The sequence below is a fragment of the Alexandromys fortis genome, unplaced genomic scaffold (genome assembly GCF_014885135.2).
Source record: "Alexandromys fortis isolate MF-2015 unplaced genomic scaffold, M_Fortis_MF-2015_v1.1 scaffold_150, whole genome shotgun sequence".
NCBI lineage: Eukaryota > Metazoa > Chordata > Mammalia > Rodentia > Cricetidae > Alexandromys > Alexandromys fortis.
This window is the reverse complement of record NW_026068027.1, coordinates 222,249-238,881: the sequence shown is the minus strand read 5'-3', so window position 1 is coordinate 238,881 and position 16,633 is coordinate 222,249. Positions and strand designations below refer to the sequence as shown.

General features: G+C 43.8%; 1 protein-coding gene and 1 non-coding gene across 4 annotated transcripts in view; both read left to right on the top strand.

Moving 5' to 3' along the window:
- Ano2 (anoctamin 2) overlaps window positions 1-16,633 on the top strand; it is a 335,303-nt gene that overhangs the window by 174,709 nt on the left and 143,961 nt on the right. For 2 of the 3 annotated variants that reach the window (XM_050164129.1, XM_050164131.1), the window contains 2 exons: window positions 3,571-3,582; window positions 3,805-3,912. In XM_050164129.1, coding sequence (XP_050020086.1) covers window positions 3,571-3,582; window positions 3,805-3,912 — 120 coding nt within the window. The remainder of the gene's footprint in view (window positions 1-3,570; window positions 3,583-3,804; window positions 3,913-16,633) is intronic. The other variant, XM_050164130.1, reaches the window with a different exon arrangement.
- LOC126514935 (U6 spliceosomal RNA) lies at window positions 7,440-7,544 on the top strand. The gene has a single exon (XR_007595712.1). It is a non-coding gene; the product is annotated as a U6 spliceosomal RNA (small nuclear RNA).

Genomic DNA, 16,633 nt, shown 5'->3' with positions numbered 1-16,633 from the left:
TTGGGGCAGGTTGTGTAGTGGGACCCGGGCAAGGTTGGGTTTGCCTGTGGTGTAGGGAAACGTGCCTGTGGGGTTTCTGTGCCTCACACGTGCTGGTTGGGGCCAGTGTGAGAGGAGGGAAGTCAGGCTCAGCTTTGCCTTCAACACATTCTTGTTTTGGTCTCAGATTGCAGTGTACCCAAATTTCTATTTTGTTTTGAACATAGACCTTAATCATGCACTGTTTCCCAAGTTTAAGTGTGGAATATGGAGCTTAGTCCCTGAGCCCCCAAAGGGGTGCATTCAAAAGGATGCTGCTTGGTCTGTAAATATTTAGAACAGAGGGGAGACTATTACAGAGAAATTTCTTCTGACTAAGACAACTTTTTTACCTCTACCAGGTGTGGTAGAGGTAAAAAGTTCTTCCTAGTGGCTGGCCACCACATGGCAGAAGTGGGGGTAGGATTAGCTTTCCTGGTCTCAATGCCCTCAGGGTAGGTTCACTTGAATCCCTACCCATAGGGTCAGCTCTAGTGTGCTGCTCAGGTGAGGTGTACACCTGTAGTGAGGGGTAGGGTCAACTTTCCTGAGTGTAAGGGGAGGATGGAGGAGGTCAACTATCCTCTGAGGGCCAGGGCCAGCTCTCTGAAGGCCAGTGAAGGGAAAATACGGTTTTAAGGGATGGGGTTGTAGCTCAGTAGCAGAGTGCTTGCTTGGTACGTCCAGGTTCTAGGCTCCAGTTAATTGCACCAAAACACAAAATCTTATAAAGAAAAACAAGGAGTTTGAAAATTTGCTGAATTTTAATTGACAAAAGAGGGAATAAGAGGCACCCCCAAGAAGGAATCAGCAATCATGACCCCAATCTGGGAAGTTAGGGGTGAATAAGCAGTAATAGCAAGATGCCTTGGAAGGTCTGATGACTGGAGGAGCCAGGGAGGGACAAAGGAACCAGTACCATCTGGTGGCCAGATCAGGGTTGGCACTGATTGTGATCTGTGTCTCCTGGGAAGGAGGGGGAGGATAGTTAGACAAGGTGTATGTGACTGGCATAGGAATTCCAGGGTTTATATAAGTCAATGTGTATTGAGGTGTATTTAACTGACATTCCAGTGAGTGACGGAAGGGATGGGGTTAGCTGAGGGGTGGGAAGAGGAAGGGAAGTGTCCTAGAAGGCCAGGAATGTTTTCCTCAGGATCAGAGATTTTTTCAACATGCTTTTCTCCCCTGAGGTCTTCTCCAGCAAACATGCACCTTCTCAGGGGGGCAGGATGGAGCTGGTGCACACACAGGCCACAGCCCACTGGCCTTCGGTGCCTCCTACATGGGGTCTTCTCAATCTGTAGGAGTGGAATAAGCCGGCCGCTGCAAGTGTAGCTTATAAACTGGTTACAATAGACAAAGAACGGAGCTTGCTTTCTTATGAGGGTCGGGAGGTGGGGGAGCCACCAATCCCTAGGGTCAGCCTATAGGACCAGTGCAGGTCTTTGTGGACTGTCTGAGGGATGCCTTTGCATCCAGTGGCCTGTCCTTCTGTCCCGAATGACCTCAAATCATCCGAGTCTGTCTTGAAGCCTTCCTTCAGGCCAGCTCCTGAGGAGGCTTCCAGATGGAAACAGCTTCTGGAGAGATTGCGGATTCGTGGATTCTGACATCAGATCAGCCATCTATGGAGTTTATGCTTAGGGACTCTTACGCCCATCTTCTTGGGGCTGAATGTGGACTAGAGTTTGCTCTGCCCATGAGCTTATCTGCCCAGCTTTTGAGGGAGTCTGTAGTCTCCTCAGGTGCGCTTGACTACAAATAGGAAATATACTTGTTTGATCTGCCTCTGCTGAGTAACGGACAACTGGATTCTGTGGGTCAAAAGGCCGGGCTTCTTCTAAATGGACAAATGAGGTTGAAATTGGGTGAGGTGGGCTCCAGCTGCAGCCATTGTGAATCTAGAGATGGGTTAGAATCGCACTGTTGGTCATCGAGGGAGAGCCCAGGAGTCTCCTTTACACCCTTTACAGGAGCCATGAGAGAAAAGCTCCTGGGGCTGGGCAAGGTTTAGAACACGCATGCTGGCACTTGATAGATGGTGTGGCCACAGCTTTGAATTATGAACTTCCGTTAGAATAATGAAGAAGCAAATCGAAAGGCTGTTGGCAGCCAGGGCGGGAAACTTCAGCCCGCATTTCCCAAGCTATTCCAGCAGGATCCCGATGATTGCAGCCAGAAGTTTTCTGCGGGAAATGGGGAGCCGAAGAATATTGGAGGAGTGTCTTTAGTGGAGTGCTAGTTTCTAGAACCTTCAGTATGCTCACTGAGAGTCTTGGGAAATGTTATCCCTGAAGTCTTTTTTCAGCTGCAACCCTTTTGGAGTGCACCTTAGGGAATGCCGCGCTGGGGAACAGTGGATGGCAGAGGGCGAACTGATGTGTGCTTCAGCTGCACTCAGAGATATCTGTGCATTCTGTGTGGCGCCAGTCACCACAAGAAACAGAAAAGAAAACAGCACAGACAGTCGGTCCTTCAGAAGAGAACAAGACTCTCAGATGGGCAGAGCCAGAGAGGAAGGACAGCATGTGTGCATGGCTATGCTGGGCCTACAGTGTGTGGTGTAAGCTATGTAACTCTAGGAAATTGGAGGAGAACTTGGCTGGTGGATACATCACTGTGGTTAGAGAAAGACTCCTGGAAGGGGTGGGTCCGGTGTGCCTGGAAGATTATGTGTTGGCCTAGGGTCTGTAAACATACTTAAATGTTATCACCCACCATGGCATGCTCCTTTCCTTAAGCAGTGGTAGTCAGGTGTCTAGAAGGTTGGCCTCTAGTGTGTCTGGCATACGGTTGGTAATAAAGAAATTGTGTGCTGTTGGAACAGCAAAACCCGCTGCCATCTGAATCTGTGCTTAGGGGTCTGATGCCCCATTCCAGGAATTGAAAGAATGTCTCCAGAAGCTGTTCCCATTTGGAAGTCTCCTCCAGAGTCGGGCTTGGAAAATGAACAAGAGCATGTAATCCTCACACCTCAGGAATTCACCTTGGAGCTAGCCTCTGTAGGAAGGCCTGTCAAGAGAGGCCTGTTGCCCGCGGCTAAGTCCCCTTGGATGCAAGCCCAGTGTCCGAAGTGGTGTGATTTGACCGCACTCCTCTTGACTTGTTGAAAGCTATTTCCCATACCTGGTGACTGACAGTCCAATTTGGATCGGCAGAAGAGCCTAACGTTGTCTCTTGCATGTTCGCATTGCTGCTGTATGCCCAAGTCAGTTGCTCACCTATGCTGTGTAGACGGGTCCAGGCAATGGGTTTTAAGATCCCCCATGACTACCTTGACTTTGATGATTATTGGTTACCATTTTAGCTGGCAGAATCATGAAAGAGAGAAGTATTTTTGCTTTCCCCAAACTCCCAGCTGTAGGGCATAACTCTTTCCAGGAGGGGCTGCGCTCCTTGTAAGTGAGCTCGAGGCAGGAGGACAGTAGCGGGTGGGTCAGAGCAATTCCCCTCTCTTTGCTGTTTGCTCTACAAAGCACATAGCTTCTCCTTATCAGCTGCCTGGCTAACATCTTCTCTCTCCTTTCTCAACACCGGTGTCAACCCCAGGAACGTTCCAAGGTTTGGTTCTCAGTGTGACAATAAGTATTGTGTGTCTCGTTTCTCCCTGCAACACTGTGTCCTTGATATAGAGTCCCCGTAACTGTGTCACGTGGCAAACCATGTCGATAGCGTCCATTCCTAAACCTAGTTTGATGTACTTGTGGTGTCCAGTTCTGATCCGCAGGCCAAGGTCACTCTCCTTCCTGTTTACTAACTCTGTTTACTGACTCTTTGGTGTAGGAACACTCCCGGCCTGAGTATGAAACCAAAGTCCGAGAGAAACTGTTAAAGGAGAGCGGCAAGTCGGAGGTCCAGAAATTGGATGGGAATTCGCCTGAGGATGACGAGGTGAGAGGCTGTGCTCATAGCTCTTTCTGGTCTTTGTTGGAGCCGGTTGTTGTGCTATTTGGGGACCCAGTCCTGGGACCCTGGCTGTGGAAAGGGGTGACTGTGGACAGGATGCAGTGAGAGCTTGTCTGCCATCGTCTCTAGGGCTGGAGTCCCTGGGGAACAGGTTGTCATGGTGATTAGATCCAGGGAGGTCCATGTGGAACTGTGTGGACAAAATGGGAGGGTGCATTGGAGAAGAGAGAACCCAATCTTGAGGCTGTTTCCTATGGACAGAGTTACCTGGGTACCTGTTACCATAGCAAGCCCGACACTAACCTCCCTGGATCCTCGTTCCCCACTGGCCACGGTCTTAAGTGCTCTGTAATCTCGGTTGTTCTCGTGCTAAATCTACGAAGCTGGTATGAAGATGTGTAAAGGGGAGCTCATGGAGGAAAGATATGCAAAGATTGTGTCGCTGGCTAGAAGTCACACAGCCGATAAAGCTAGCCATGGCAGAAGTCCTAACCTTTGCCCTGGCCTTTAACCATCATGACACACTGGCCTCAGAACGAACGCACTGGGGAAGTCAAAGGATAAAGCAGAAAACGGTTCCTAGGGCCCACAGAGGCAAAAGCATGGCTGTATTTGCTTGAGTTACACATGCTATGTCCTGTGCAGTTCATTCTTCAGGGTGGGCCACAGGAGGAACGCGAGGAACGCCATGTCCTCTGGGTTGAAGGAATTGTTGCCATTTGTAAATACTCATGGTGCGTGTGTATGTGGGCCCTCCTTGGCAGTACCTGCCTCTGAGTGCAACCCTGATTTAAATCAAGATTGTGTGTTTATGTCTTTCCTAAATCCGATTTCTGAAAAAAAAAAAAAAAGAGTGAAAATCTGTTGTTTTTCAATGTGTCTTTTCTTCATCCTGGATATGAATTCAAATTTTATTATATTTTACATTCTTTAAGTTGCAGCCATTCATGTTAACATGCAAATTTATGCAAATACCAAAACAGAAGAATGTGGTGTTTTTGAGCCCAGAATACTAGCATTTTTAAAAAAAAAAAAAAAAAAAAAAGAGAAAATAAGACTTAAATAGAAGGGGGGGTCTGCGGTTTTTTTGTTCTTTCTCCTCTAGACTTAAGTCCAAGAATGTCAATTAGTCTGAGAAATAGTGAGTCTGGTCTTAGAAAAGGCTATCATCTCTGCTACCTTTATCACAAAGTGTATATTCTGTGTTCTGCCAGCTTCAGCAACTTCATGCAACTGACTTTCTCCAGCCTAGAACAATATACATTGGATAATTTTATAGAAAACACACATAGCTTTTATGGACCAGCGGCTCACTTAATTTTTTAAAGTAATATTTTATTATTTTCAGTTATAAATGTGTGTGTTTGTGCATGAGTGCAGGTGCCCACAGAGCCCAGAGATGTCTGGTCCTCCCAGAACTGGCGATAGAGGTGGCTGTGACGGGCCTGCTGTGGGCTTGGGGAGTCAAGTTTGGTTCCTCTGGAAGAACAGGAAGTGCTCTTAACCATGGAGCCATCTCTCCAGCTCCACTCATTTAATTTTAATTCTGTAAACGGGAACGCCAATGAGCTGGAATTCTGTTCAGTGAGGCTGTGGTTCTCATATAAATATTGCTTGAATATATGTGCATGATAGGTCAAATAACTTTCGGGAACTATGAATAATTAAGAAACATCTGAATGCATTATGAATGATGCATATGTTTATATTGTAGCATTCAGCATCTCTTTTCACTGCCCTGTTGAGAATGCAAAGCTCAGAACATCTAATGGGCGGTGGGAGGAAATGAGTTTCCCAGTGAACAGCGTGAGATAAACACGGCCTGCGTTTGATGGTCAGGGTCCTTCTCGTGTTCTTCCGATTCTGGTAATATTGCAAGTGCATCTTCCTGTTCTATAAATCAGAGCACTGATGGCTGATGTGACGGTGAACATGATGCTGCATTGAGATCTGGTGGACAGGGGGCTTCTCTTTCCTGGAGGAAGAGGTGTGGCCAGTACCCACTACAGAGCAGGCTTTGGGCCATTAAGGAGTGTGAGCTGGCCATGAAAGGCACCTGCTCTAGGGAGCAGCCTGGAACGAAGAATCAAGTCTAGCTAGGCTTGGATGCACTACTTTCACCCCGGTGGTTCACCTGGACCCCTCTTCACTGTTGCCCCAAAGCTCCATCTTCTCTCCTTCCCTACCCTCCTATGGAATGATAAAAGCACTCACCTTTACTGAGGTTCAGATCAACACAGGACACTCCCTAAGACCACACAGCTGTTTGTGGGGGAGCCAGTCATTGGTTCTGTGTAACCCCAGAGAGCCATAACTTCTTTTCCCTTTAAAAATTTTGAACACGCCATGTACATTTAGAATTGAGACTTAATTCTCCTACTTTAAGAATCACCCAGGCTTGAGGTGGGTATAGTGACACATGCGGCATTGGAGGGGGCAGAGGCAGGAGGATTAGGAGCTGGAGGTCACCTTCCTTCAGTACTTATGGAGTTTGAGGTCGACCTGAGCTGTATGAGACCTAGTCTCAGAATACCCAAAAGCAACACACAGCCCAAAGCTCACCCATATAGGTCAGTAGTTCTCAGAACCCTCATGGATTTCTGCAGCTGCGCCGCATAATCTATACTCAGAGCAGTTTTATTGTTCCGAGAAATCCTGCACCCAGCTGGGGATGTCGCCCAGAGGCAAAGTGCCTTTCTAAAATCACAAGTTCCGGGGTTCACTCCCTCACCCTGCAAAGCAAAGCAACACAACACAGCACAAAACAAAACAACACTTGAATGAAACTTTAAAAAATATTCCTCTATCCAGTTGCCAAGCTACGGAAAACAACTAATGTTTCTTCAGAGTCTGGGATCTGCTGTTCTGGAGTTTCATGTAAATGGGCTCACTTCATATGTGGTGTTTAAATTCTCACCTGGGAAAATGGACCCATGACATAGCTTATATCAGTAGCTCATTGATTTTTTTTATAATTTATTTAGTTATTAAAGATTAGCTCATTGATTTTTACTTAACTACGGGTTTATATTTTCATATGTGTTTCCGCGTGTGCATGCGTGTGTGTGTGTGTGTGTATGTCTAACAATAGGATTACTGGGTCTTATGTTAACCTCTGATAAGTGGTCATGCCATTTCCACATCAAACACTTGCCACACGTGTTTTTACTTTATTCATCCTATTGATAGAACTGGTATCTCATTGATATTTTAACTTGCATTTCCTTAATGAATAATGATGCCAAACATCTGCTCCTATGTTATTGGTCATTTCTATGTCTTCTTTAGAAAAATTGTCTAGCTAAATCCTCCACCTATTTAAACATTATGTTAATTAGTTTTCACTATAAAATAATTAGATTTTTTTGTATATCTGGGACAATAGTCCTATATCAGATAATATAACTTATAAACACGTATTTTTTTATTGATGATACCAGTTAAATCACAAGTTCTCTGTTTTTCCTTTGTCAGTTTGTACTCTTGAGTCCTGTGTGAGAAACTATTGCATAGTCCTTGCTTCCAAACACATAAACTGAAGTTGGAACAATACAGAGAAGATTACCATGGCACTGTAAAAGGATGGCATGCAAATTCATGGAGCATTCCACATTGAAAAGATAAAGTACTGCTTAGCTCATTGTCATGAAGAATTTTATAGTTCTAACCTTTATATTTAGTTTATGAAAACCGTAGCTAATTTTTGTATATGATGCAGAAAATCCAAATGAAGTTCTTGCGTGTGGATACTCTGTTGTCTGTAAAAGGAATATTTTACCTATTGTATTATTTTTACATTCTCCTAAAAATTAATCTACTCTAAGTGAATGAATTTATATCCAGACAGTTCTTTTCCATTGGTCTACGTGGTGTTGGATAAAAATGTGAGAATAGAATTGTCTTGTGTTTGATCTTAGAAGAAAAAAAATCATCTTTCATCATTATGTTGTTGGCTAAAGCCATTGATTAAAACGCAATATATTACTTACCCAACAGCAATGAACATCAGTCACGATGGCACTCCTTAGAAATGAATGTTCTGCACTGTAGTTAGATGGGAACTATGTATGCTTGGAGAGGAGGGCTAGCATGGTGAAGCCCAGAGGTAAGCACACTGCAGGGCAGAAGCTGGACTTGCCACTGCATATCCATCATACAGACAGCTTCTTCATGGGGGTCTCTTCTGCCCCCCTTGTCTCATGGAGAGAAAGGGCATTAGAGCCTCTGCCCTTCTGCGAGTCAGCAATGGTCTTTGCTGATAGTGTCATGCCGGTGTTGGTCGTCAGTCCATCCTTAGGAACTGTACTGTCCCTTGCGTAACTTTTGTAGCATTAATTTGGCTAGTCTTATAGAGGCTCTCAGTGACTTTTAAGGATCCTGACATCAAAGAAATGGTAATAACGTTGATGTAAGTAACATTTGTAGACTGTTCAATATGTTCAAGACTTTACAGTAATATTCCATTTTCAGTTTCAAACCCTATTGGTCCCCGATTCTGAGATGAGAAAACTGAGATTCAGTAAGGGCAGTTACTTGCTCAGTCCAACCTATATGCAGTAAAACCACAGTGTTCTCTTAACATGGAGCCCCACGGTCTTCCCTTAGCAGATCTTCACACACCTCTAAAGAGTCATGCTTGGTGCTTCTCTCAATAAAAGGTGGGGAAGACTATAGTTCTCTGGAAACCTGGTAAGAGACAGTGTGCTCCCTGGGTCTGAGCAATGTGAATAGTGGGTAGAATTTGCTCAGCATTCAGTAAGAGGATCGGCATACAGTAAAGGGAACTCAAGAAGATAAACACAGCTATCTTCTGTGTCAGGAATATGATGGAGTCTGGAACTATTAATAAGAGAATTGGTTGGGTTTGTTCCCTAAGCAGATAGAGTCTTTATCTAGAATACCCTGTCCTAAAGTCCCTCATTGCTAGTATCATCTCTCCCTCTGTTCATATAAGATAGCAGAGCTACGTGCATCGAAGCAAGATGCTAGATATAGATGGCAAGACTAAGAAGCTGAACTCAGTTTTGCTTATCAACCCTCTGAGAGTTCATCCAAGCCTTTGTAATTCTAGCCTCTGCATCCTTTTCTTCCATAAACTTTGCATTATATAATATAGCCCCAAATCAAAGCTCACTCTACACAGAGCAGTGGAAAGGACCACAACACAAGGAACTATTACAAAGGTGTTAGAAGTGATGCTGAGGCAAATAGGAACCACTGAGGCAAGGAGAGATTAGCAGCAGTGGGGAGTAGCTATGACTCAGCCCTGGAAGGACAAAACGGCGGTGATGCCATTGGAACCTGGAGTCATGACCGACCGATGGGAACTAGAACCCTGTAGGGAGAGCAGCCCCTCCGGAGGCATGGTCTAAAGCATGGGGAGATACCTCGAATCTCTCAAGTCTCCACTCTTCAGTTTTCCACCAGTACCCCCCCCTCCCACTAGCTCAGTATAACCCAAGGTCAGTCAATAAGTCATTCTGAGGTACATGGTTTTTAGAAATCAGTGCCCAGCATCAGGGAGCAGAGGCAGGAGGTGAGTCACAGAGAGCAGATCTGAGAGCGTCTCATAGAGAGCTGGCAGGAAAGTCCAGTCAGCACACTGGTCTGATTCTAAACTCTGTTAGCCTCAAACCCCGCACACCATGGGCCCTGGCTTGGGTGAAGAGGTGAAAGTTCATTGGAAACCAGAGAGTCAAACATTTGGGGAAAACTTAAGAATGCTCAGCACTGATGTTATGAATGGATTAATGGAGAGTCGCTTATTCAAACCATCCCCAAGTCACCGGGCTGTTAAGAATATTTGTGTAAGTGATGGAGAGAGAGAGGGTGCAGGGGGTAGGACTTTAAAACAAAATTCCACTTAACTAGTTCTTGGGAGTTACCTCATGGAACTTGTTGTCACCCAAATATTTACTCAATGTGGATGCTGGTCTCATCCCCCGCTCCCTGCCTGGCACTGTCTGTGATGTTCTAAGCCATAAATGTTTTATGGGAACACTGAAACTAAGGGAGCCAGGGCCAGGAGGAGGTGTGTGGATAGATGGTGCTAATTTACTATTCTATGAACCACCCCGGGAGACAGTTATTTCTAAAGAAAGCTCATCAAAACTTAAGGCCTTGAAACATTTACGACGGATGCCTCTGGCAGGTCCGACAAACAAACATGTGGAATAAATTATGCAGAAGTGTACAGCCTTCTGACAAGGCTGGGACAACAGTGCCCAGAAGCTGAGTGACTGTCAGAACATGGGACAGGGGAGCAGGGTGGAGGGCCCTGTCTGAGTCTCTCTCTGTGAGCCAAGGTGGGAATGCATCCAGGTTTCCATGCAGGCTTTTGGTAGATTGCTAGAATGTTCTATAGCTCAAAGTTCCTCTAAGCTCTCTTCTGAAAACACTTAATAACTATGTGAGGGTCAAAAATGGAGTAAGTTTTTAAGTCTCTTCTTGGGGACTAAGGAGTTTTCTCATGGGCAGAGACATATCAGCACACAGAGAGACTCGGTTCGCCAAAGATTTCTGTAGAGAAGGAATTTGAGGCTGGATCTTGAGATCTTCCATCATTCTCATCTATATGGGCTTATGTACATGGTGCCTAACTTGAAGAACATTCGAGATAGGATGGGTACCCGTGTTTCTCAGACCTCTCCTTTAGCTTTATACTTTGAGGTCTTGTGACGCTAAGGCAATTATCCCTTTCTCTTGAGATTCTTCACAGTTGGTGAGGAGGACAAGGGAGCAGTGTCAGTGCCAGGCTGACATGGAGCTTATACAATATAACTGTTATAAAAGGCTGCCTCTTGGCAATTTTATATAGGGCTGTTTCTGTTCCTATTCATTTTTAACTAACTGACTTTGGATTCTTCTTTCTCCTACCTTGTATTCCATGACTCTCCTCTGTCATCTCTCAAGAAGTGTGGCTTCCATTTCTCACCCCTGGGACCATCTCCATGGAGAATTTCTAGCCAAAAGAAATGGCTGTACACACACACACACACACACACACACAGACACACACACACACACACACGAGAAATAGTTGGAACGAAGGAAACAAACGAGGGTGGCGAGTCATGTTTGATCACAGGATGTGTGTATCTTCCTGAGGATAATAAAGGATGTGAACATGGGATTGAATTCTTCATCCCTTTCACTAATTGGTGGGTTCCAGCTACAAGACTCCATCTAGTAAAAAGAAGGCTGGGAAGTGTAGTCTTCTGCTGGGACCCTGCAAGCCACAGAGACTAGCCACTGAAGAGACACTCTCCGCTTCAGTGTGAAATAGTGAGGGGAACAAAATAAGGGCCAGGTAGGTGGTGAGATGGTTTCTGTTTTGAAAAGGCAACCAGTGATTCTGACATCCCCTCTTGAGAATGTCTGTGTTAGGAAACGAGAGGAGGAAGGAAGGATCTGGAAAAGGAGCATGCTGTTATAGATCAGCAAGTGAGGAGAGCACTCACCCGCGAGGTCCCCACAGTTCCTGGCTGGCTCCTTCAGGAAGCCTGTCCCTCTCCCTGAAGTTTGGGGCTGACCCTTTCTGCTCAGAGTTCAACACAATCTTACAAGTTGCTGTAGGTAAAGCTTTATTTTTTATTAACAAACTTGTCCTTTGGCAATTTCCTACATGTTTAGAATGTATTTTAGTTACCCCTAGAACCCCTCCCACCTCCGTCAGCTACACTTCTTCCCTGTAATTCTCTTGAATGTTTTCCTGAAGTTTAGTAAGGCCATCTATGTGACCCTAGGCTTGAAACTGTCAGAGCCTAGAGGGATGCCCAGTGGCTACACAGCCAGGTGCTGTGCCTCCCCTTCTCCCAGAGCCTGGGAGTTGCCCTAGTTCAGCAGTCCAGCTGTAGAGCCCCCGATTGCCTTCCCCATCCTTAGATGATTATTGGGCAGGCTTGATTTGTCCAGGCCTGGTGCCAGGGAGCAAAGCTTCTGCATGTTCATGATTGCCACGGCAGTGTCGTGCTTACAAGATGACATTTTACAACCCTTCTCCCTGTCTTCTGGCTCTTACATTCTTTCTGCCCTCTCTCACGCAGTGTTTGTGAGCCTTAAGCGGGTAGTGTATGTCTTGTCTAGGGCTGAGCCCTCTTCTACCCTTTTTGCTCAGCAATTGTGCAGCATGGGGCTCTGTGTTCACCTCCGTTCACCGCAGAGACTTCTCTCAATTTAAGAGCAGTCTTTCTCTGTGAGTATAAATATAGCTATTTAGAAGGTGATTTGATTCTATGTCAATCAATAAACTGCCATGGTAGATTGTTTCTCTGGTGCCCCAAAGTTCTTCCAGTCAGGAGAAATTTTCCAGGTTTACAGTAGCAGGCATGGGCTCCCTCTTGAGGAGTAGGCCTCAGCTAAGTATGGAGTCATTGGTTGTCTCGCTACAGTCGTGCCACTGTTGAACCATTGTAGGATACTAATTCCTTTGGGTGTATGCTAAGGAGCGGCTAGGCTGGGTTGTAGGGTGGTTCTATCTCTACCTTTTCCTTTTTTAGGAACTTCCATACTGATTTCCAAGGTAGATACATCAACATCTGCTCCTACCAGCAGTGTATAGGAGTTCCTCTTTACCCACAGCCATGTCAACATGTGTTCTCACTTGTACCCTGGGTGATGGCCATTCTGATTCGGGTAAGACAGAATTTTAAATGTAGTTTTAATTTACATTTTCCTGATGGCTTCAGATGTTGGCTGCTTTTTAAAGTGTTTCCCAACCATTTGTATTTCTGCTTTGAAGAACTCGCTGTTCAGTTCCACAGCCTATTTTTTTTAATTGGCTTGTTTGTTTTCTCGGAGTTTAGTTTTCTGAGTCCCTTGTATATTCCAGTTACTGTCTATCAGATGTATAGCTGGCAAATATTTTCTCCCATCCTGTTGGCAGCCTCTTCACTCAATTAACAGTTCTCTCTGCTATCGAGAAGCATTTTCGTTTCATGAGTCCCCATATGGTGATTGCCGGTTCCATTTCTCGTGCAGTCAGAGTCTTAGGCAGAATCCATACCTATGCCTGCGTGTGTGAGCACAATCCCTACTTTCTTCTCTAGCAGCGTCAGGCTTCTTGGGTCCTTTATTTTGCTCTTTGCTCCATCTGGAGTTGAGTTTTCTGAAGGATGAGAGGTGGATATTTACTTCCATTCCTCTACATGTTGATATCCAGGTTTCTCAGCTTCATTTGTTGAACATGTTTTCTGCTTATTTGTTTTTTGAAAGTGAAGGTGGAGCTGTGTGGATTTCTTTATATTTGTATCTAGGACTTCTTTTCCTTTTCAATGACCTATGTGCCTGTTTGGTGGCATAATGATACTGCCTTCATTACTGTGGGTCTGTAATATAACTTGAAATCAGGTCTGATACCTCCCTCAGTATATAGTTTCCAAGATTGCTTTGTCTACTGTTGACCGAGATTTCTGTCCTGCCCAGTCTTGCAGCCATTTAGTCCCAAATAAATACACTGAGGTCTACATTAATTACAAACTGATTGGCCTGTTAGTGCAGGCTTCTTATTAATTAATTCTTACATCTTACATTAACCCATTATTCTTATCTGTGTTAGCCACGTGGCTTGGTACATTTTTCGATGAGACAGTCACATCTTGCTATCTTATTATCTCTGCGGCTGGGTCACGACTCCAGACTACTTCCCTCTTCCCAGCATTCTCGTTGCCCCACCTCTACTTCCTGCCTGATCACCTGCTTATACTTCCTGCCTGGCTACTGGCCAATCAGCACTTTATTAAAAATAATGCAAGTGACAGGATAAAAGACTATTGTCCCAGAGCAGTCTACCTTTGTTTCTTTGAGTTTCCATATAAATTTTAAGTTTTTTATATTTGTCTCTGGAATCTTATTTGGGAAGGTGTTGGATTTTTAGATTACTTTTGGTGCAATGACTGTTTTCACAATATTGATTCTCCTGATCTGTGGTGCTCTCTCTAGCTTCTCCTTCCTTCCTCAGTTTCTTTCTTTGGTGTCTTGACCTTTGTTATACTTGTCTTTTATTTCCTTGGTTAGGCTTATTTCCAGGTTTTTAATGTTTTGTGGTACTGTGGATGAGATTCTTTTCAGCGTGCTTGCCATTGGTATATAAAAGGTTACTTCTTCTTATGTGTTACTTTTTTACTTTGCTCAAAGTGTTTATTAGCTCTAAGAGGGTTTTTTTTTGGGGGGGGGTAGAGTCTTTAGATGTCTGTGATGTCTAGGGTCATATCATCTGCCGAAAAATGGATACTTTAAAGTCTTTTCTTGTTTGTGTAGTTATTATTTACTTCTATTGGTTACTTCTCTAGCTAAAACTTCAAGTCTTGTATTGAACAGAAGTTGAGTGGACACTCCTGTCTTGTGCCTCACCTTTGGTAACGCTTGGAACTTTGCCCCGTTTAGTGTGATATTGGTTACAGGTTTACCATATATAGTCTTTGTTATGTTGAAATGGGTTCCCTCCATTCCTAGCCCTCTCCATGACTTTTATTTATTGAGATGATTATGTGATTTCTATCATTGAGTCCCTTGATACAATGACTTATGTTTATTGATTTATTCATGTCAAACTATCCGTGTACCCCTAAAATGGGTCTAACTTGACCATGGCGAATGATCTTTTTGGATGTGATCTTGAATTCTGTTTCCAAGTATTTCATTGAGTAATTTGTGTTTATGTTCGTCTGTAATTTTCTTGTTGTTCTGCTGTTTTTGTTTAATTTTGTATCAGGATAATAAATTTGTTTATTTGTTTTATGTATCTGTGAGTTTTGTTGTGTGCCACGTCTAGTACCAATAGAGGACAGAAGAGGGTGTCAGATACCCTGGAACTGGAGTTCCAGATGGTTTTAAGTCACTATGCGGGTACTGGGAATCTAATCTAGGTTCTCTAGAACAGTTGTCAACCTGTGGGCTGCAACCCCTTTGTGGGTTGAAAGGCCTTTCCTAAAGGTAGCCCAAGACCATTGGAAAACACAGATATTTACATTATGATTCATAACAGTAGTAAAATGACAGTTATGAAGTGGCAACAGAAATAATGGTATAGTTGGGGGTCACCGCAACCCAAGGAACTGTGTTAAAGGGTCTCAGCATCAGGAAGGTTGAGGATCACAGCTCTAGAAGAATTGCCAATGCTCTCAATCACCCAGCCATCTGTGGCCATCTCTCTGGCTCAACAGTAGCCTCCCTTCCTGCCTATTTTGTGGAATAATTTGGTAGTTTTGTAACTGTGACTCCCTTGTAGAGTTCTGTAAAGCATCTATCCTGTTCTGAGCTCTTTTCGTTTGCTTGTTTTTTGTTTTTGCTTAGAAGGCGTTTTTATTCCTGCTTCACTCACATCGTTAGTTTAGATATATTTACATTATTCATTGCATCTTGATTTAATTTCAGTAGGTTAGTGGAATATCAGTATTTAAGGTGCATATGTAAGTGTTTTTTAATTTCATTGGTATCTATAGTTTAGTCTCCTTTTCTTCTCTCTAATTTTTTGATCTTCCTGAGGTTGGAATATATTTGTCCAGGCCCTGTTGGCTTTAACATCTGTCTTATAGCCAGCTGTTGTTCTATGTGCCTGCCTTTCTGTGAGGCTTGGCTCTTCTCTCTTGCAACCTTCATTATCCTTTATTATATTCTGTGTCTTTAGTGTTTAAATTGTAATATATCTGGGTGAATTTCTTTTGGGATCCTGTCCATATGCACCTTTTTTCTCAAGATTTAGGGAATTATTTTAATGATTTTATTGAAAACATTTCCTGTTTCTTTGACCAGGAGTCCTTCTCCTATGTCCATAATTTGTGTGTTTAATTTTCTCATGATGTTCCAAGATCGTGCATACTCTGTTCATGCATCTTTTTAAAAAATTTATCATTTCCTTGGTGTAATGATCCAGTTCCTCTGTCTTATCTTTAAGTCCCACTATGATATTCTGTCTGTTCCATGATCCAGTTTATAGATGAAATTGTTTATGGAACTTTTAATTTCTATCTTCATTTCACCTTAGGGTTTCTTCAATATTTCTATCTCTTTATTAAATTCTATTTTATATCTTGAATTGTGTTCCTCATTTTATTCGATTGCTTGTGGTTTGGGAGTGTTAGTTTATATCTGTGCACTCTTGGTTCATTTGAGTGTTTATTTGTGTCCTCTTTATATTCTGTGTACTCTTAGAACATATCTGTAACTGTTCCTTTTAATTCTGTGTCTTAAATTTCATCTAAGTGGTTCTGATCAGGAATCATTACTATAGGATTGGTGGTTTATTTTTGTGAGGAGGGAGACAAATTGTCTTGATTTTCATATAGCTTTGGGGTTTTGTTGTTTTGGTTTGAAAGATATGGGATTCTTGAATTATCTTATTGATTGCGTCTTTTAATATGTGTTTTAAGTCTACCTATTAAAGAAGCTGGAGATGGACAACAGGGAGACTTGAGTTGGCTGAAGTGAGTCAAAGTTAGGGGGCTTCCAGGCGGGGCCTCTGGTCAGAGATTGGTTGGAGAGGGCACCCAGGGAGAGGCTGCAGGCAGGTGTGTGTGTGTGTGTGTGTGTGTGTGTGTGTGACCTACACTTACATCTATTGATGTCTGTGCTTCTGGGTAAGGTTGCATATGATGGATAGACTGGAGGGAGTTAGCTCTCCTCGTGGGAGATGGCTGTAAGTGTTCAGAGTGGGTGATGCTGTCTTTCTGTGTTGCTCTGGGATGGACACATAGGGTGGTTAGGTTGG